This window comes from Rhea americana, unplaced genomic scaffold, assembly GCF_003343005.1.
Source record: "Rhea americana isolate MKP2758 unplaced genomic scaffold, rheAme1 scaffold_143, whole genome shotgun sequence".
In the NCBI taxonomy this organism is placed as follows: domain Eukaryota; kingdom Metazoa; phylum Chordata; class Aves; order Rheiformes; family Rheidae; genus Rhea; species Rhea americana.
This window is the reverse complement of record NW_028185517.1, coordinates 2,214,826-2,236,295: the sequence shown is the minus strand read 5'-3', so window position 1 is coordinate 2,236,295 and position 21,470 is coordinate 2,214,826. Positions and strand designations below refer to the sequence as shown.

The window sequence follows — 21,470 nt, the reverse complement described above, 5'->3', positions numbered from 1 at the left end:
TATATATATATATATATATTTTACAGCAAGACAGCTTCTTATCTTCTGCCTGCTGGCAATAAATACGCAATGAAATCAGCTGTCACTTCCATAGTATGCCTGTAGATTCAGCATTCCAAGAAGGGTAATTTATAAGCACAGCTTTTACTGCAAAAGTAGATCTCTGTTTCTTCTTTTCAAGACTATTGTGGTGAAAATACTTAGATCTATCATCATTTGTGAGCAGTCTCTTTCAAAACCATCTCAACAGGTAAAGATTTTCAAAAGAAACACACTTAAGGGTATGAAAATTCAATAAAATATCTTAGGCTTACAACTGCCCAYCTGCACCTTAAAATCCCTTAATCTTAATCTGCCCTTAATCTGCCTTTGGGAGTGATCTATATTAATAAAATACACGCATGCATAACCTGCACAGAAAGAATCTATACATAGGCAGGGACAGTCTTCYTGGAAACAACGTGCACTCTGATACTAGTCATCCTAAACAAAGGCTACCTGTTTCTCACATACTCTAGACAGTTCACTTATGCTTCTGGAAGATGTGGGTGCTCTATCATAAATTAACACTCACATCTCTCTTCATTTCAAACATTATAAACTTAACTTCAACTTGCACTGAAGTCTTGGAAAACATGTTACAGAATCCCTTCCAAAATTTAACCACTCTCCCACATGCTGTGTTCCTCAGTAAGGCCACTGCTTAAGACTAGAGTGTGGAGAAGGGATTGCTCTGTGGATTGCAAATAGCAACAGTTGCTACTGTAGTTCTCGTGGCCAGTTCCATCTCACTTGGATGCATCTTGTGTTGACATTCTTGCTATATAAAAGCTGACAGGCACCAAAAGCCAATGAATGATATGCCTTGTACTAGTACAGCGTCACAAGGCAAAAATGCATGTGGCTCTGGATAGCAACGTGGGCATCAACATAAAACAAACTAGTAACCTAAGTGGTCATACATGTGTTGTTTCTCCTTATTAGTCTCAGCCAGACAGCAGTAGACGTACAGCATACACTTGAACAACTTCTAAAGTTAAATTGAACAAACAACAAACCCCAAAAGACACTCCTTCCCTGCCCCAAACCTAAAGCAGTTCTTTCCTTCCAGTATTTTCTAGGCTGCTACTACCATTCAACAACTATTCATTTCCCATTCAACCATCTAACGTCAAAGCTGTGAATGGTAATGAAGTAGTAATGTCTTGTAACAGAAAGTTTCCATCCATGAAAACATGGGGAGTGTGAGGGAAGAGCCTTCATATTAGTCTGGCATAGGGTGAACAGGATAATTTTCTTCAATCACTTTGGAGTAAGAGATTAAAGGAAAGTAATCCAACTGTTAAAAATAAAACAAAGCAGCAGTAAATAGAATTCATCCCAATATATAATTAGCAATACTAAGTAGATACAGGAATAAATGTATTGCCAGCAGCTCTCCTGAGAATGTGCGCTCTGTTGCAGAATCCCAACAGCAAAYGCTTTGAACCCAAACTAATGCTACTCTTTAAAAAGGAATGAGGGGTACCGTCACTGATACACATTGTATTTGCAACAGTGTCCCAGAAATGGGAAGCTCCTGACAAGGCCTATTGGGAAGGGAATCAAGACAAGTGGAAGTACAGCTACATCTTCACTGACCAAAAGTGATTTGAACAACAAGCTAAAAAAAAAAATGCATTAATTACCCTTATGTCACATCACTGCAATTTTATCATGAGGCAAATGTAATCACAGCAAAGTTCTGATCTCACCTATTCACCTCATGGTATAACTGATTTGTCTCCTCATGGAGTTTATAGTGAAATAGCAAGCATTCTTTTTTTCTTTNTATTAAAAAAAAAAATCTCTCTTGGACAAAACAAAGCCATATTTGTTCTCTCCAAGGAAACAATAGAGCTGGATTGCATTCTAAGATCCTAAAAAAAAAAAATCTCTCTTGGACAAAACAAAGCCATATTTGTTCTCTCCAAGGAAACAATAGAGCTGGATTGCATTCTAAGATCCTACTGTGGTCTGAAATAGAAAATAGAACAAGTAGCATTATTCAAACTCCAATATTATTAAAAAATGAGTTTGTTGTGAAAATACACATTTTCTATTGATCGCTTAAAAAAAAAAAAAAAAAAAGCCTGGAAATTTCTAGGAAAAGGCCTTTCTTACAAAAAGCAAGCAAAGTTAACTGCTTCAACTGAAACACTAACTAGTGTTTTCACTCCGTTTGCTTGCTGTTTGGAAAGGCAATACACACCTCCCTGCAGCTTACCCCACCTGCTTCACTCTTAAATTTGATCCATCATGTTCATGAAGAGTAAAGTTCAGGCTCCATGATTTATACTAGTTTTTGTTTGTTTGTTTGTTTTTAAAGATAGGCTTCCCTCAGCTCCTCACACAGTTCCATGTCCAGCTCACTATCTTAAAAACTACTTTCTAGGGTGCATGTTTTCCCCAAAGCATATCCTGAGAAGTATGACACCAGGAAAGGGTGACTAACATGCAAGATGACAGCTCTGTCAGAGGTTGGGAATGCAGCTACCCAGCCAAAACCTTTCACAGCAACAGGAACGAAACAGTGAAATCCTCCTGGCTGCCAGCAACTCTGCATGCTGCCCCTCACTACTGAGATCCCGCCACAGTCCTCTCATACACCTTCATCTCCAATCCTATTTATCTGATTCCTGTTGCTTATGGACAGCCTCTATCCTTCACTTTCATCAGTAGTTTAATAGAATTCTTTGTCTGTCTACAAAAGTCCAGAAAACACTGATTGTGAAAACAAGATTATGACCTCAACTGACTCATCAAGCACACTGAAGCCTTCTTCACTTAAAACACTGAGCATCAAGTGAGTAGCTAGCAGTCATGTCTGATATAGTCTGACTTTGAACCAACTGAACAAGTAGGTAATGAAGTCAGATATGACATCTGGCAAAATGTGGTGAGGCAGCTAACAAAGCAGGAATTCAGCTTAAAGTAACTGACCTAACTTGGTGTCTATTGCACCAAGTATCATCTTTGGATGGACAAGTAGATCCATAAAATCTGGCTACTTGTAAGGAATCTAGTAAATATTTCTGAAGAAAATTAAGTCACTTTTGTAGTTCAAGTAAGCTTCATCCTACAATTTCATATGGCAAACTGTAAAAAAACAAGCAGGATCCTAGAATAATCTAGGATCAGGCTGGCACCTGATAATTAATTTATGTAACATGTTTTTCAGAAGCTGTGTTTTCAGTTGAACAAGGAAATTAATAGAATTAAAAACTAAGAGGACTGCTTCCATTGGGTCCAATATCCAAAAGAACTTGTTTTTTAAAGCATGCAAGGCCAAGATGAACCATTATTAGTGAATCATGAAATAGGTCATCATTTATCTCCTCTCACCACACCAGACTCATGGCATGGTACACAAGCTAATGGATTAATTACAGAGCCTCAGGAAATGAAAGAGGCAATAAGGCAGATGATCACAGCAGGGAACATATTAATGGCCTTTTTATCTCACAGAATAAATTTGTTCATCTGATATTTCAAAGGCCTGATGTGGCAATTAACTTTTGTTTGCAAACTGACACTAACACGTTGTGCTGGAGCTATAATTAGTTACCATCAGCAGGTCACTCTAGCAACTTCTAATGTTCGAGTAGGTCTAAGCAGTCAGCTCCTGAAAAACTCCTCCCTTTTTCCAGGCCCCATACTTCACCAAGAGTCGGTTTCTTAGGTCACGTGGAATCTTTTAGTTTTCCGTAAGTTCAGGTTTTCTGTACATATCAGAAAATGGAAGAAGTATTAAAAACAAACAAACAAACACCCCTCCTATACTGTTGGTAATGAAAAGGATTATATACAAGTGAAAAAATGTGAAAAGGATAAAACAAGTTGAAAATACTATTCTCCTTCAGTTATTAAAACTGCTATGGGATCAATAAACTAACCAAAGTTTAGATTTCCAGTCCATCATTTTCCCTCAGAACAGGAGACTGAGGAAAAGCCATAGGAATATTCATATTTCAAAAATACGTTCTGTAACTTGTTGCTTTATTTGGGGGAAATAAATGTGCAGTTTGTTTTTTTATTTGAGCTATTCAAAATTCCTGGGAATTTGTGATACACTTCAACTTAAGACATAATATTTACATCAGTTTTCTAGCTTGGTAAGCAAATATAATAGGTAGAAAACTATTAGATATCATAAATTGACATAAAACTTGAATAAAAACACACTGTGAATATATAGCATTACCATCACTGCCATTCCCATCCAGCAACACGCAAACTGTATAGAAAGTAAGCTTGCATTTTAAAAGCTTCTTTCTCCTTACAGTTATAGGCTAAGCCATAAAATGTTGCTTCATGCTAAGGTGTCTCTAAGTAACAGTTGTCTATGTATCCTGTGAAGCTCAAAATTAAACAATTTTTGGCAGTTTGATGTTCGACATTTAACTACAAACATATACATCATATACATCACTTACCAACAGTTTCAAAATAATGTCTCCACATCAAATAATCTATGTACAGCAGTCATCCTAGATAAAATTCTGCATCATATTTTTTACATAAAAAACCCACATGCTATCCTGACCTCTTCTACAAACTTTGTTTTTCTGAAGTGTACTACGAAGTAGTAGTACATGACCCAGCAGTTGTAATTCCAATCTACAGGCTACACTCTGTACATATAGCTGGCCACTGAATGAATTTGGAAGAGTAGAAAAATTATATGAAAATAAGTAATGTTACAAACAAAATGGATGATGATACCATCATCATCTGTGAGGACAAAGTCAGTTTAGCACTCCCAACAAGCAACTCAAAAACCAAACACAGTGACAGTCTTAAAATGCAGCTCACGGGCCCTATTTCCATACGAACAATATGACTTCCAAAATTGGAAGTGGGCTCCACAGATTAAAAAGATCAACATCACATGCTTGAGGCCTTCTTATCAAAATGGATCCGGCACAATTGCACAGCTGGAAAACTGCAGAGGCAAAATAGAGGATAAAAAGTGACCTATGGCCAGGAACATAAGAGATAGTTATGTAACTTCTATTCCCACGCTCCCTCAAACACAAAAGAACAATGCCAGTTCTTCTCCTCCACTTAGTCAACTAATAAAATAGAAATGACATAGCTTCCCCCCTCTCGGCTCTTTCTCCATTTTCAGATGCAGCTGGTATGTATGGACAGCTCCAAGAAAGGACTTTTCAAAAACAGAACACATGGTTCATAATGCAGATTCAGATTACAAGAAGAAAACTACATACTTAAACCAATTAGTCTTTGTACAAGGAAAAGCAATAGTAAGGACAGCACAGTCTAATAAAAGATAAGGAGAAAGACAAGTGCAAATAATGAAGGAATTATGATCCTAAACGTGCTGTGTCAACAATACCAAACAATCTCCATGAAATGTTTGATTCTACCTGTCCTTAGTTAAAAAGGCAACTTTACTTCCAGGCATAAGCGCTTACACAAACCATTCTCTAGATCACTACTTGTTTCTTAACATTCTTCATACTATCCACCATCCGCCCTGTCAGCTAGCACAGAGATAAAAATTTTCAGCCTTTCAAATCTGCTAGACCAAATCAATTGCCGATTTTTTATTTAAAAAACTAAGCAAAGATGATAACTTCAGTATTGAAACAGTAACTAYGTATTTTGTAATATATATTATTTTACATTCCAATTGATATTTTAGACATGTAAATATTTTTGCCTTAAAGTCCAATCTTGACTTACTGAAACTTACATTCAGAAAACATGCATCAAATATGCACTTCTTACAATTATAACCAGAAATCAGAGCACAACAGAGATCTAATGCAAAGTTATAGCCTGCTGGGATACTTTCAACTGAAACAAACACTACTGAAAAAAGTAGCATTCTCACTCTTCCCCCTTCCCCTTTTTCCCCCCATTTTCTAGGCATATAAACATACAAGCACATTCCCACTTCAAGCCCATTCCCACTTCAAGCCTTCAATTCTTCCATTTCCCAATTAAAACTAACCAAGTGAAGAGGGACTGCTAACCTCAGGGCAAGAGGAGGGGGAAGATTTATCCATATTCACCTTTCTTTTCCCACCTACTCAGCCCCATAAATATTTTTGTGCAGGCACAAAGATGGAGTAAAATTACTTTTGAACTACTTAAGTGCTGTGTTGAATTTACAGTCCAAACCTATTCTAAGTCAGTCAGCACCACTCTTTAGCATGCCATAAAATTTGCAGATTAGAAAATGCTTGCAGTTCAGTGTCTAGGGATATAAGCAGCTCTTTCTAGTAAGTCCTTGGAATGGAAGGACTCTGTGAAGTACACATGAGAAGATTTTGAACTTAATCTCATATTCYTCATTGCATTTAAAGGCAAGTCACTGGCTCCACCTTCATTAGCAATCAGACCCATATTTACAGTGCATCTTGCCATCAGACACATCACATACTAGTCACTCTTTATGGCACTCCAATGAAGAACTGGCAAACTACACTCCACCCTTCAGATAACATCAGCAAAGAGAATTAACTTGTTCTAAATCCTGGGATTAACTGCTATACAGTCTGTGCTGGAAAGGGAAAGATTTGTAGATTAGTAACACCAAAAACCCTTATCAATTGCCAGCCAAAAAGAAAGGCCACTAATGATGAAAATTAGGTATAAGAACTGCAGAAGTTGAACTTCCAACATTTGTGCATTTCATTCTGCGTTCCGGTATTTACATCTTTCATGTCTATACTGCTACCCCATCTGTCAATGCTGAAGGCACAAAGCCTCTTTCATTTCCACATACAGAATAAAACCTGTTCAATTGAAGGGGTTTCATCTCACARAAGAAGCTTGACACTAGCATGTTTCAATAGTTCTAGTGGCAGCGGTAACATACACAGAACATACATTGCTATCGAATGCCAACACACATTAGAGATACAGTGAGCAAGGAAATCACTATGTTGTCTACACTTTTGAKCTCATTGATCACTGGTAAAGGGATGGAAGAAAGTTTTCTGAAAATAGGCTAGTCTAGACAGAACTTTGGAAGCAGTAAGATTTCTTGTGTAAAATCAGCAACTTTTAAGGATTTGAGTACCAAATAATTCTTTTCTGTGACTTCTTCAAATTCCATTCCAATCAATATAAGTAGCAGTGTTATTTCATGATTTCTGCATAATCAATTTAACCAATAAGAAAAGATCTTGGACTTTCAGACTCAAATCTCCAAGATCAAACTAACATTAAATATACACAGTCTCTTGAAATGCATGCATCTGGAAAATGTATCTGCGCCATCTGTAGACTGGAATGACAACAATGAAAATACATTCGTTACTGAGAGCAGGGTGGAGTAGACATTCTTATGTGCTGGAACGTGAATAATACCCCACAAAGACATGTTTAATTCAGGCTCCTTTCCTAGGCACACACTGCAATCAGATACATGGCCATATTGTTTTTATAGGAAAGCCTTAAAGGGTTGTTATTACAAGAGATAAATKAAGGGAAATGGACACTTCCAGCTTGTAAAATAGTGCTTGCCTTGTGAAGCATTGTTTGCATTTTTCAAGTCATTAAAGGAAAGGAAACCAAAGTGAAGCTAAGAACAGCCTGTGTTGGAATTCAACCGGATTCTCTCCTCACTGTGGAATTCCAACCTTGCAAMGAGAAAAAGGCTGGGTGGGGGAGGGAGTCATGCTCAACAGCACAAGAGCAAAGCAAAGGCTTGCTCAGAGAAGCTGCTGGAAAGCCACTCTCATCCTCAGCTGCTCTTACAGATCCAACTGCTATAAATACCATCTCTACAGCTGGCGTTCTGGGAGAACAGCATGCCAGCAGGCTTTGCATCAAGTGGAAGCTAGCTGAACCACACTGCCCTACCTATCTGAAAAGCTGAATCAAATCCATTCCARAACTTCTAAATTGTCGTTTGACTACCCAGAACGTCCTATAACAGCAGAAGGTGCATCTGGCTTATGCACATAGTTGGCTAAGCACTTAGAAGTTGAGCTGAACTATTTCCTTGTGTGTTTTCTGTTTCAAAGCAGATAAAGCAATCTTTCTACCTCCCTCCCCCTCATTTTACTTGACTATACCTCCAAAAGCCAATGGCCATCTCCAAAGGCCATTCTGACCTTTAGATGCATGTCAGCACTACATTAAGAGGACATGATGTAACATCGGAATCCAGGGGAGTCAGTCCCATCAGTGTCAACAGTAGTCAAATTGTCCAATTCTTAAAGCAGTTCTAATTAAAAATTTGCCCCCACCCCGCTGCTTCTTCTAGTTGTGTACTGATAGGTGGTATGTTATTTAAGGATTTGATTACAAGGAATGGTTTCTAAAGCCTTATCTCTGTGTCCTTGTCAGTGGGCATTCCAACACTGAAGAGGTAGTATTTCACATGTGTTTTACTCACTGCTGACACAGGAAACTTTTTCTAGGTTCATTAGTGTTATCTATCTCTACTGTAGTTCTGTACCAATTCCTTAACAGGAATTAAAAAGTAGTCAAATTGCATTTAACATTAGCTGGGACATCCTAGTTATCCTATGGTCTTGTTCCAGACCCATTATTCCTACTGTCAACATTTAAAAAACATTCTGTTCATCTTTTCCAAATCAGCCTCCAAAGTAATTTACTTCAAATTGTGCAGACAATTTTATATTTTTTAATATAATCACAAAAGAGAGAAAGGCTTTCAAAACAGGAACAAAGCTCTTCACAAGAATTCCAGGTCATTTTTTCATCTCGCCCAAAATACTCAAGACTTGTAACAAAACATACAAATTGGCAATATTGTAAAGTATTCAGAGACAGTGATTCAGACAGACTTAGAGACAAGCAACAGAAATCACTAGCCTTGCAAAACATGAAGAGACCTATTTTTCAAATACAGAAAGTTTTGCTTAATGTCTATGTTCAACATTACATCTTCTTGCACCATTTGCTTTCTTAGTACATCTCCCACTCCTGAAGAAACCAAATGGTACTAGAAAAAAATAAACAAACAACCCCCACTTCCCAAACTCCACTACTGGTACAGTTACCTAAAAATAATACTTTCTTTTGCACAGCAGTTGCCTTGATTTCCTCTCAGAGGCAAACATGAATTCAAGCTCTGTGTGTGTGCGTGCGCGAGAGAGAGAGAGAGCGCGAGTGAGAGCGAACGAGAGAGAATTACAAGATTTAACAAGTGTAGGTAGCTGGTGGCAGGAAAATTATTAAAACAACTTGGGGAATCTCTACTATTACAACTCATTTGGCCTGTCTTTCATACCAATTCCCAACTCAAATTCAACTGCAATGCAATCCATGCATCTTCCACAGGACACAAAGCTCATCTTGTCATAAAATAATCTATCCTGATAACACATCTACCACGACTGCAGCATAGTGTCAACATACTTGACACACATTCATTTTATTTTAACCACACTTGCAAGGATATACAGACTAGGAAACCAGGACAGAGGTTAAGTGACCTGCCTCCACTTTGATTTATTTTCCCAAGGCAATTTAATCATACAAGATGCAAGTATAAAAAGAAAAAATAAATGGAAGGACTTGAAAAAACACACATGAACAGGTTGTACGCGGAAAAAACACTAATCAAGAAATGCTTTAAGAGCCAATGTTTCTTGGTAGGCACAAGTCATATCAGAGCAATGTAGTACTTTCATTTTTTGAACTACCTAAAACTATTAATTTTTCAGAATGCAGATTGAGAATCAAGACTGAAATCTATCTATGACAACAAATCCTCCCACCTATTCTATTCTTCCATTGAAGATGTATCATTTCTGGTTTTTGAGAGGAGAAGAAAAAAGTAAAGTTATTAGATAACAGAATTACAATGAAGCCTTTTGCTTATTTTCTCTACTTACRCAGTAGCTGCTACATGAACTCCCACTTCTTTAACGTCTACATGTCCTCAGTGCTAGTCTAAATAAAAGCCAGTTTCTAAGGACTTTTATCTCATCATTAATTCAAACCAGAGATTATTTCCATGATACTAGTTCCTTAGTGAACTGTCCAAACTAACCTTACAGAATACTTCAGAGAAAAATTATTCCCCCAAAGCTGTACACACACAGTAGTAGCAGTTTTTCTTTTCCAATTCAGTACGCATTTTCATTCAAAACACAGTTAAAAAATAGATCAGCAAGCAACAGAGTAGCAAATCGTACTTCTTCATTTCTCTTAAGAATCTCTGAAAAAGGTTACTACTTTTTGGAGCCAGATAACACTGAATAAGGCAAAATTTAACAATAGGCCATATTAACGTATACTCACCAAGCAGTGGATTAATTATTGATAAGGTTACTTGGCTCTATCAACTTTTCAATAATTTTATCACCTTAGTTTTTGCCATAAATACAATTCCTTCAAATTTAAGTCCTACTTTCCCAGTCATTTTCCTGTGCTGCAGAACTACTGCATAAAGCAAGACATAACTTAAAAGAAAAGAAAAAACAAGCAGAAAAGGAATTCAAAATAAGGAGTTTAAGTTTTTTTTTTCCTTTAAATGCCTAACTCAACATCTACAAATTAACTCCATAATGCTTTATGAAGCTTTTCTAATGCCAAGGACGCCTGTTTGAGAACCCAGTTGCCATCTGTCCATAGCAGCAGCTGTGACTATTTTAAGTAGCAGATGGGATGCTCTATTCCTATCAAGGAAAGCAGGGCTTAGAATCTCTGTTTTCATTAAACATCCAATATCTTAAGTAATCCAGAAAAGAACCGTCCTGCATTAGAGCTATAGAAGCCATCACTGAATTAAAATCTGAATATTCGACTTGCAGTCCTAGCCTGGGGGATCCAATCACTTTCATATCCTTCAAGATACCTGGATTGTCCAAGTACACTTCTATGTGTATAAGCTTTGTGACAAATCAGAATACACAATAATCTTACATGAACTAGAGTACACAGATTACTTCTCTGTTCTGTCATTGGTACCCACAAGCTACAATACATAAGTATCTCAGAAAAGACAGAGATGCATTAGGGTCATTTTAGAACCTATCAGTCTTAGCTAGGACTTCACCAATAAACCACCAATACAAATGCAATTTAAAAGTCTACTCRCTCCAAGTTTTATTTGAAAATATTCTGCATTAGCAGAATATGAAACAAAAAACATATTGGACAGTGTCAAGCTAAATGAAAGGAAGGATTGTTAATAGAAGGATCCTCTCAAGGAGCAATTTATTAATAGAAGAAGTCAGAACCTATTAACTTTTCTCTTCAAGGTACATACTGTTCACCAAGTACCCTTCCATGGCTAATTAGAACTAGGGGCAACACCATAAGCATATGTGCATGACTCCAGTGGGACTTACAGGCATAGGTTTGCACTCATTAGTAATCTCTGTATAATGGAAAATACAAATATGTTCCTCACAATTTAACTCCTATTGAAAACAAAAACCACGTACTTCAGTTGAACATGTACTCCTAAAATCTTGTATAGGAGGTGCCTTTGGAAAATTACTTTTACTAAGACTGTGTTTCCTACTTTAGTGATAACAACAAGAAACAAGAATGGGCTTTCCTTAAATCAGTCTCACTCGGTTACTCTATTTTTTTTTTTAATCTGCTGATACAATGGTGACCTGATCCCTTCTTTGGGAGGAATTTTGCATTCCCAAATTAACTTCCAAAATGGTAGGATTCTGCAGCTTCTAACTTACGCTTTAAGAATTCCTCTACTATATTCTATTTTTCTACCCCCAATTCTCCTCCCATTTCCACTGAAAAACTTCTGGCAATACCATTCAGATGCATACTGTCTGCAGTCAGCTACGATCTGAGCATCACAAGCTTCTGCCAAAACATCAGTCCCTTAATGCAGTTAGCATATGTGACTTCAGCTGAGGTGCAGAAATTCATTTCTGCAACATATATGTCAAAAAACAGGACTGAGGCACTCTGACAATTCTTCAAGCACAAGACATTGTATTACTGCAGATCATTACTCCCTATGCATCCTAAAAGCCAAAACAAACTTGATCTTGCCATCTTAGTATATTAGAAGAAAAAAAAAAAAAAAAAAAAAAACACAGAAAGACAGCCGGAAGAAACATTCTAATGTCAGAATGCCTATCTTTTGCATACTTCAGACAAAGGCTGATTTCTCATAGTAATAACGCTTTCACTAGGATTGCTACTTTATCCACTACAGCCTTCCATATTTATCATTATTTTAATTGCTGTACCATGATCTATATGTCAAATTACTTCTGTACTAGAACTGCTGCTGAACCCTTTACTTTGAAACTGCAGCATTAGATCTGAGCAGATTTAGATATGGGTTTTAGTTTACACATCATCAAGCAACACTGCAGAAAATGGAGTCAATATCAATTTAGACTTCAGAAGTGTGTAAAAAGAGTTAAATGGTGTGCCACATTCAGTTTTCCATAGAAGTTCCTTCTCTGTAATTCAAATCAATTATCAAGGAAAATTTGATCCATAATAGCTATTTAGTAACTCTAATATTTTTAGTTTGTTAGAAAATAAAAGATTTTTAGTCTGTTATTTTGCTGTAGCTTAGTCATCTAATCTGGTAGGCATGAAACTTGACATCCTTTTCCCTCAGCTTTCTTGCATAAATTATGCTCCTGAACACAAGCAGACTACAAAATAAGCACACCAAGAACTAAAGCAGTAGACCCAAACAAGTTACACCACAACAGTCTTATACATGGTAGCCTACACTATGTCTCTGTATCTGTCAGTCTACATTATATTTCCATCCACTGATGTTAAACTACTCAGTTCATGATCCTAATTCTGCAGAATTCTCACCTCACCACAAGCAAACACCATAAGCATCTGCATCAAAATTGAGATACTCATGATTTAGATTTTTAGTCAAATTCAGAGATAACTACATTTTTAGTCAGATTCAGAGATAACTAAGTTTGTAAGTTTGTAAACCTCACATGAGAAGAACGTTCCCTAAAAGGGTTATTCTAGATGATGTAATGTACACAGTAATCAGTTTAGTCTGATCAGAAGAGAAGGATTAGGCAGGCAGGCAGGGAAGAGGAAAAGACTCATAATGAGATTAAACTGAACTTACTTGTTGAATTGCCTTGCATCTGGATGATACATTTGGATTCTTTGCTGGTCTCTCGGGAATTGAAGGGTCGGACCCGAACAGCCACCTTCACAGAAGCCCCCGACATTCTGATCTCTTGCAGTGCAGTCGAGAAATTAAAGTGAAGGAGTTAGGATTTTTCAGGTTTGCCTTCTTCGCGTTTTCTAAAGAAGAAAAGATACAACTTAGTTATTCTCAACTACTGTCTTTAAAATGCTGATAAAAAATGGGAAGATACAAAGTTGTATGATCACATCATTCCCCTCAGAGCAGCCACCCTCTGCCTCCTCAACAAGCTGTCACTTCAAAGATAAAACTGGAAATACATTTATCAGCACTTGTACTCTGTCTCTCTAGTCAGGAGTTTCTGTCATCCAAAGCAGTTCTTTTGAAGTATACAAATAGGTTTGTTTTCATTACTTGTTTTTCTTCCCAGAAAGAAAAGAGGGTAATATTAAAATGAAGATCTCGTGGCAACACGTGTTAGGCTTAACCAAACAAAGATAATTTTAGCAGTGAAGATACAGTTGCTTAGATTTAAACATAATCTAGCTACCACACTACATATTTAAAGTTCCCTAGCTGTCAACCCTTGCTGCTGTAGTGCATTAGCAGTAAAAGTAAAGTGCAAGTGCAGTCCCCTTCCATAAAAAGAGGTATACATAGCAACTGTAGGGAACCTTTGTACTCCTGGGAAGCTCCTCTTCTGAAACAGAAATAGAACTCAGTAACTACTTGCATATCTAGTCATACCCTATGAAAGAAGTTCCAAAAATTATTGCTTTCAGGGTAAATACTACTACCTATATTTTCAGCAAATATTCACCACTGAATGCATCCGCAAGTCAGTACCAAAATACTTGTTCAAATCCTAACACATCCAAATGATGGAGCACTGCAGTTGATASGGAACTATCCATGACATCCAGGACCCAAACATCAAGTCATGTCTATTTGCCATTGTACTGAAATGTAGGAATAAAACATCATACTGATTCTTATCTTCCCTAACCAACCTTTTCATAAGATCGTTTTTCAACCAGACTATAACTGAGCGGTTTACCTCATTGCCACAGGATACTGCCAATACTGAAGTTCAACATGGCATCAAAAAGCCTTCGGATAAATTCAAAGAAAAAGTCATCAGGAACTAGAAAAAACAAAGGTACCAACACTTGTCTCAAGAAGTCTCCAAAACACAGATTCTCAGAACCTGGAAGACTATATTGAGTAACATCATTATATAGTTCCTTTATTCTTACAGACGCATTTCAACTCCAGTTCTCTAGCTGTAAACTTACTCCAGTAAGTTCTCCAGMTGGTGAAGATACTTAGGCATTCTTGATTCAAGCCATGACATACTTTCACATGGTACAGAAGATATTACTAAAACGTCTTTACTTCATTAATGCCATCACATGGTGAAGGTGGAAATTAAATCATTCTATGGAGTAGGAGAAGAAATTTAAAGCATTCCTTATTTTAGCAGGTTACCGAGGTATCCCGCCAGAGTATTATAATAAGAATGTCTTTAGGAACAAGCCAATTGAATTTTAATGTCAATGATACAGCAAACTGATAGAATAGCCAGTCATGAGATCCATACAGCCAATTAAATACTTAATTGTTGCTCACACAGAATTTTAAGTCCCACTAAAAGCTCAAGCACAAAATAAGAGACCAGAAATACGGCACAATTTAGAAAGGTGACTTTAAAATACATATTAATCCATTGATCTGTGCATTGATGAATTAAGGGCTTTTAGTGTTCTTTAACATGAAGTAGCAATAAAACTGTTGAAGATAGATCAGTTCTCTCCTTGCAAAACATAGCTTAACTACTAGTAAGCATGATTTGGGTAGTCCGAAAACAGCACACAAATCAAAGAAATGATCAACGCTACCTTATATCTTTCATTTTCTCTGTTATTGTTTCTGGTAGTCTGAAGGATTAAAGAAGAATAAAACAAACAAACAAACAAAAAAATGATATCAAGACAGGATTTATTAGCCTATACTGAAAGATGTAATGCCAAATCAGCTTACAGTCAATGACAAGGAAAACCTTCACAAATAAAAGTTCTTTTACAAAATGCTATCCCCACTTTAATCAAACAGTGGCCGAAGAACACAGGTATTGTGCCATCCAACAAAACGTCCTCTCAAAGTGCCTTAAGCAACCTGAATATCTATTGCCATTTCAATTAACAAAATCATTTTCAAATAAAGCACACTGAAATAGGGAGAACTAATCTCACAAGCACTACATGCAAAGTATAACACTAGGGATTCCATACACACTAGCTAAACAGGAACTTTGTTCTGAAGATGTTAAAAAAATCTCATAGAACAAGATCACAAAATGAACTGTATCAGCATTAAAAATACCCTCATTGCTAAGTTTTCTGGAGATACAAACTTTTTCCAACCCTATCTTTTGTGCTCACTTACAATTACTGCATTTCATTTTTTATCTCTTTCTCAGGTCTACTATTTTTCTGAAGCTGAAGTAAACAAAATGCATGTTTAYAGTTGCACATGGACTTTAGATACTTTGACACCATATAACTGTGCAAAATTTAATATTCATTAGTATGGAAGTAAGCCCCAAACCATGCATTTTTTTCCAAGTTTCTCATTTAAGGACAATGTTTTTCAGTTAATCAGCAATTTTAACTGGTCCTCCTGACACTTTTTAAAGGCAATACTGCCTTCATCATACAGAATGACAAAAAAAGGCAAAAGGAAGCCAAATTGAACAGGTAAAATATCACAGAAATTAGTAATAAATTTAAACTAGTTTTCCAAATAATTTCACATTTCCCCGTAGTATCTATTAGTGCTGCAAAACACAGTCTACACAGTGGTAACAGGAAATGTAACTTGCAACAGAACAAAATAAAATCTCTGTTACAGTCTTTGATACAGATTTAGGAGAACAAACTTCATCTTTTAAGTCCCTCATATATTTGTTACAGGTTTAGAAGGCTGCCATTCATTTTGGAATGAACCATTCTCTTAATGCCTTGAAAGAGTCTACTAACTGTGCATCTTTAAACATTTCTCCTGTATGAATCCAATCAAGAACCAAGTCAAGAAAAGAACTGCATGTTTAAGTCATTACTATGATATACCCCTGCCTTTAAAACTGAACATAAGCAATATTTGAGCATTTAGTCAGCTCTTTATCAGCGCAAAAGCAAACTTTGCATATTTGAAAGGAGAYAGCATTCTATTAATCTTATTTTAGACTACTATTAAAATATATTCACCATCCACCCTACAAGGTGCACAGTGAGGTTTTTAAATATTAAAAAGTGTGTCATCAAACAAGTCATTTAAATACCTTGTCTGTCTGCTATTATTCAAGCTGACTAACAATCTCCTTTCATGAGTCTCAAGCACTTGAAATTTGATCCAAATTTTACACACAAATATTTAAATAAACAAGTTTTTCATTAAGATTTTGATTCCAAAATTTCTCTATATATGAAAGTTCTGACAAATCAGGTTTTACGCAATATCAAAACATAAGAGAGATTGCTCGTGTTTGAAACAAAGCTAATGGCCGAATAGCAACTTAAAAAGACAAACTATTATGTAAAACATCAGATAAGTTTATAATAAACTCAGAATTATTACAAAATATAGCTCAGAATCTACATTTCTACATTCAAATAAAAACACATCACAAAGAAGCATCACCTGCACTGCACAGTCAGCCATTGTGTCGTATTTGTATAGGAAACAAAGAATACAGCATGTCTACCAGAAAATGTGCTAACTTAAGAAAAAAATATATTACTTTCTACACTTGTAACTTAATCACTACACCCAGCTCTAAAGAAAGGAAAGGAACAAGCACAGAGACACAGAGATTAGTCTATGGAAAGTTAGCAAAACAGCTGTTCAGATCAGCAGGGGTTTATGAGCAAACAGACTGCAGGGAATCCAATTTTAGGTCCCCCACCAAGGATCAGGTATTAATGACAGTCTGAGATATCAGCTGAACTCATATAGTACAAATTGCTATCTTTGTACTTCAATCTAAAGTAGCAATGYTAGATAAAATAGGGAGGGCAAGTGCAGAAATTGGCTATGAACTGAAAATCAGATCATGTAAACATATGGCTGCAAATAATTTAACAACAAAAAAAAACAACTGAGGAGGAGATGGAAACTAAAGGAAGAAYACTTTAAAATTAGTATGAATGCTGTTCAATGTTTGATTCCCCATTTTTGGGAACAGATACAAATTCACCATGTGCATCTTGCAAATATCAGTCCTCCAAGCTCAGTTTAATACCTATATTCTGCCAATGACTCCCAGACTAGCAGGCCTTTCATCCTGCCTCCTGCCTCAGCTCACAGAGGATTGTCAGATCATCATCCCAACATGGCTGCCTCGGTGATGGTGCTGCACTGATTCCCTGCATCTAGAGGGTCGAAAAAACACCCGAAAAAGCGCAACCCTTTCGGCTTCGCGCAGCCGTCCCCAGCTGGCACCGAGCGGCCGTACCTCCCCCCGAACAAGCCATTATTGCCTCCGCCTCCCCCGCCCGGGAAGGGGCGGAAGGACGGAGGAATGCGGCCATCTCCAGGACAGGATCCAGGAGAGAAAGGGACGGGAAGCGGCCGCACCACCACGGCTCGCGGCACCCGCGGGGAAGCGGGAGAAGGCGGCAGAAAGGCAGAGGAAAAGCAGATGCGAGCGTGGGCCGGGCCGCCCCACGCCCCTACTCTGCCAGCTCGGCGGCCCCCTGCCCCGCCGGCAGCCCCTGCCCCCGAGCCCCACCGCACCCGCAGCGCCCGGCGCTCACACAAGGGCCGCCAGCCGCCGCCACCGCCGACCGTTGGGCCGCGCCCCCCTCCCCCCGCCCCCGGCGGGCGCGCGGCCGCCCCTCACCTGGGACGGGCGGGGGCGTCCACGGGCCGCAGGCGGTGCGGGGCCGCCGCTGTCAGCAGCCGGAGAAGGCGGCGGGGCCGGCGGAGGAACGCAGCGCGGGACGGAGAAGGGGGGGGAGCCCCGGCAGCCCCATCGCGCTTCGCCGCCTCCTGCGCCGAGCCGGGAGACCCGCTGCCGCCGGGCAGGGAGGACCGAGCCSAGCGCCGCGCTCTCCACCCCACCGCTCCCACACTGACAGGATCGCTCCGCGGCGCACCGCTCCCCGCCTCCGCGGGGTGGGGGCAGCCGAACCGCCAATCGCCGCGCGCCACTGCCTCCCGCCCCCCCACCGCGGGCCAATCGCCGCGCGGCAAGCCGGCGGGCTCCCGCCCCCCGCCGTGCCAATCACGGCCTGACACGGCGGCGCGCCAATCGCCRCTCGAAAGAGAGGAGGACGCGGCTCGGCTCCAAGGCGATGCCGGTTCTCGACGCGGGGGCSCCGCTCCTCCCCTTGAGTCAATCCCTCCGCCGAGCTTCGGCACGCAGAGAACCAGAGCCTCCGCCGCTCCAGCCAATCAGAGCTCGGGGCGGAACTGCGTCTTCTGTCTTTTAACCTATCACGAGCCGCGCGAGTACACTCCACCCCTACACCTCCCCGGGCCGCATCACCGCGCCGGCGCTGACGTGTGCCTGCGCGCCCCCTGGCGGCGGCGCGGCCCACCCCTGGCGGCGCCGGGCGGGGCCGGTCGCTGTGAGGCGGCGAGCGCAAATCGGGCACCTGTGACTGAAAAAAAGCGATTTTAACTGCAACTGGGCGTCTCCTCTGGTTTAAAGGGCCAAGTAGCAGGTAGGAGTGCCCACCCGCCCTGAAAACGGTGCCCGGAACGGAGAATTCTCTCACCCCCGCACGATTTCCATAGGACCCGAAGGCCCACTGAAAAATCCAAATAAGGCCCAACGATAGCRGTTACACGAGGAGGAAAAAATACTTCTCCCCCTTTAAAAGGATTTTTTAGAGCAGCATAAAAAAATCCAGCAATTCTCATAATGTATTCTTATGTAACTGGTAACAGTATTCATAAATTCTCATATTCAGAAACTTAACACATATCCTATCTCCTAAYAAAATCTGTTTTTTGGTGGCAATCTCTGCTTAACATTCTTTCATTAGTGCTTTGTTCATTTGTGCTGTTAGGAATTGCCTTATGTTTAACCTTACCAGCATTTTTAAGAAAATAATTTTATTACATGAAGTACCTTAATTACATACTTTCCATACACACACATTGTCATTTTCAAAACAAATTTAAACTGTTGAGAACATTTGGTACTTGACACTTCTGGCTTCAGAACAAGGTTTATTTTTGTTCACAGGTCCCTGGCTGGTAACTATATTAATCTCTCATGTGTTCCCCACCATTTACAGTTTCTTGGAAGAATGCATTATTAGCTCCTTTGTTTGGTGAACAGTGATATTTTCCCCCTAACCACTCCTAAGGCCGTGCGTGCTTCTCCACTGCAGTTCAGCCATTGTGTGCAAAAGCCTATGAGAAGAYGTATGAGCACCGGCTAGAAGGAATTGTTGCTGCAGAGGCAGCAAAGCAAAAATGGGTAGGTTTTGCATGTCCTAGCAAATACCATTCTTTAAGCTTTGGAAGACTCCCTGTTTACAGGAAAACAGATTTATCAGTGTGCATATTAGCATGCAGAGTTAGATGAGTTACAGTACTCTAAAATAAAGACTGGAAAGTCATCTGTGAACTGCCAACTTTAAAATGCTGAGTGTGTGCTGCACTCCATGGTAATAGACAGGGTGCTTAATTATACTTCTGCAAACTTTGCATTTGTAAGTCTCTCTTACAAATAATTGTTCATGCACCACTTYCTTGCATCTAAAGTTTTAAGGTTAAATACATARAATAATTCCAGGATGTTAGTTCTTAGGTTGCTCATTTACAGCAACCTGAAAAATCTTCTAGAAACGTTCAGAGGAAATTTGTTTTTATCTGTAGGAAGAAGATAGTAAAGGAGATATGATGCATGCTCTATAGGATCTGGGAGGTCACTTACTACAAAGGGGGACAGAGAAAATTGATCCTCGAATATCAGTGCGTTGAACTGGAAGGTGATAAGGTATTAAAGCAGTGTCCAGTAGCTATAAAATTTCTTCTAATTGCAGAACTTAGGCATTTTCCTCTCATTTTAATTAGATTGGTCCTTGCTTTGACTAGCCTTCTCAATGTAACTTTTGAAAGCCAAGTCTCCTGCAGTAATACAGAATTAAACCTATTAAAAATGTGCTTAGGTGGAGTTTCATGGCAGGGCTCTACCTCTGAATCCTGCTTTTTAAACAATGAATTAGTGTCCATTCCCTTACAAAAAAGGGAACAATCTTGCTCTTTATAGGAGCTTCTAACCAAGAGTACATAGCCCTGCAGCACTTAGCAGACAGACTGATTAATAACTTCACACAAGTGTATACAGATTTAAAAGTAGAATTTAGACTTAAAAAAAACTTCTCAGTACAAGGAAACTGTGCTTTTGAGCATTATTATACCAGAAAAATGAAAGCAAACAATACTGTGAAAAAGTTTCTTGCATTTATTAATACAAGCAAGTATATTTGATTACTCAAATCACTGTGATGTGCTACCTAAAATTGGGAAGATTGCTTAAAGCAGAAAAGAGGGTAGGTCTGCCCTCAGTAATAAKGAAAAAGATGACAACTATTTTAGCATAACACCCACGGGGACTGGGGGAGTCAATTTGTTACTGGCTAAAGCAGCACTGTCATCCTGCTATTAACAGCATTAGGCTGCTTTTGCTGCCAGCAACACACAGGTGGCAACAGGGTTGTAAGGTTCTTTTTTTATTATTATATAAATTGTAATAGAATCAATTGCACTGTATTTTATTGGTATCAACATTAGAATTTGGCTCAGTAATTTCTCTAGTGAGATAACTAGAAGGCAAGTACAGACCAGTGATGCAAAATGTGGATTTTTTTCCTTAAAATTGAAGTTAAAAGATTGTAAGTTTTATGCAAGTTAGCCTGTGCTGAAATGAGCAATTTATAGAACAATTCACAGGTCAAAACTGTTCAGATTCTGTAGATAAACGTAAGCTCAATTGATATTTTCAGTGTTCACAGTATACCAAGTGTCAGTATTGTAATAAAGTTAACTTGATTGAAAAAGGTTATGTGGCATATGTTAGTATGGGGAAATTGCAAAAAAAGTGCAGCTTGTATTAAATGGATTAAAAATTAAGAGTTTTTGTGAAGCTGATACACTTCTGTGGGAGATCAAGTTAGTATTGGACTAAGAATTAAACTTTCTTTTTCAGTTGTTGAAACATCCATTATCCACTGAAGGACAGGCTATTGATACATTTTTGTACCCAGAAGACAACAATATAATAGTTCTATTTTGACTGCTTATATTAAAATATATTTCATTATTCTGTCCACGAATGTTG

At 38.8% G+C, this 21,470-nt stretch overlaps 1 protein-coding gene and 1 long non-coding RNA gene across 9 annotated transcripts in view; one reads left to right on the top strand and one right to left on the bottom strand.

Annotated features, from left to right (window-relative positions):
* Positions 1-18,253, bottom strand: part of KIF1B (kinesin family member 1B) — a 95,959-nt gene extending 77,706 nt beyond the window's left edge. For 7 of the 8 annotated variants that reach the window (XM_085299008.1, XM_085299014.1, XM_085299010.1 and 4 more), the window contains exons 1-2: positions 18,015-18,253; positions 13,091-13,272 (exon numbers count right to left, since the gene is read on the bottom strand). In XM_085299008.1, the coding sequence (XP_085155134.1) occupies positions 13,091-13,196 (106 nt within the window). In that variant the 5' untranslated portion in view covers positions 13,197-13,272; positions 18,015-18,253. Of the gene's footprint in view, positions 1-13,090; positions 13,273-14,171; positions 14,225-18,014 lie in introns of all 8 variants that reach the window. The other variant, XM_085299009.1, reaches the window with a different exon arrangement.
* Positions 18,254-18,732: 479 nt separating this feature from the next.
* On the top strand, positions 18,733-21,452 carry LOC146599248 (uncharacterized). Its single transcript, XR_014895070.1, has 3 exons — positions 18,733-18,840; positions 19,420-19,604; positions 21,339-21,452. It is a non-coding gene; the product is annotated as an uncharacterized LOC146599248 (long non-coding RNA).
* Positions 21,453-21,470: the final 18 nt, after the last annotated feature.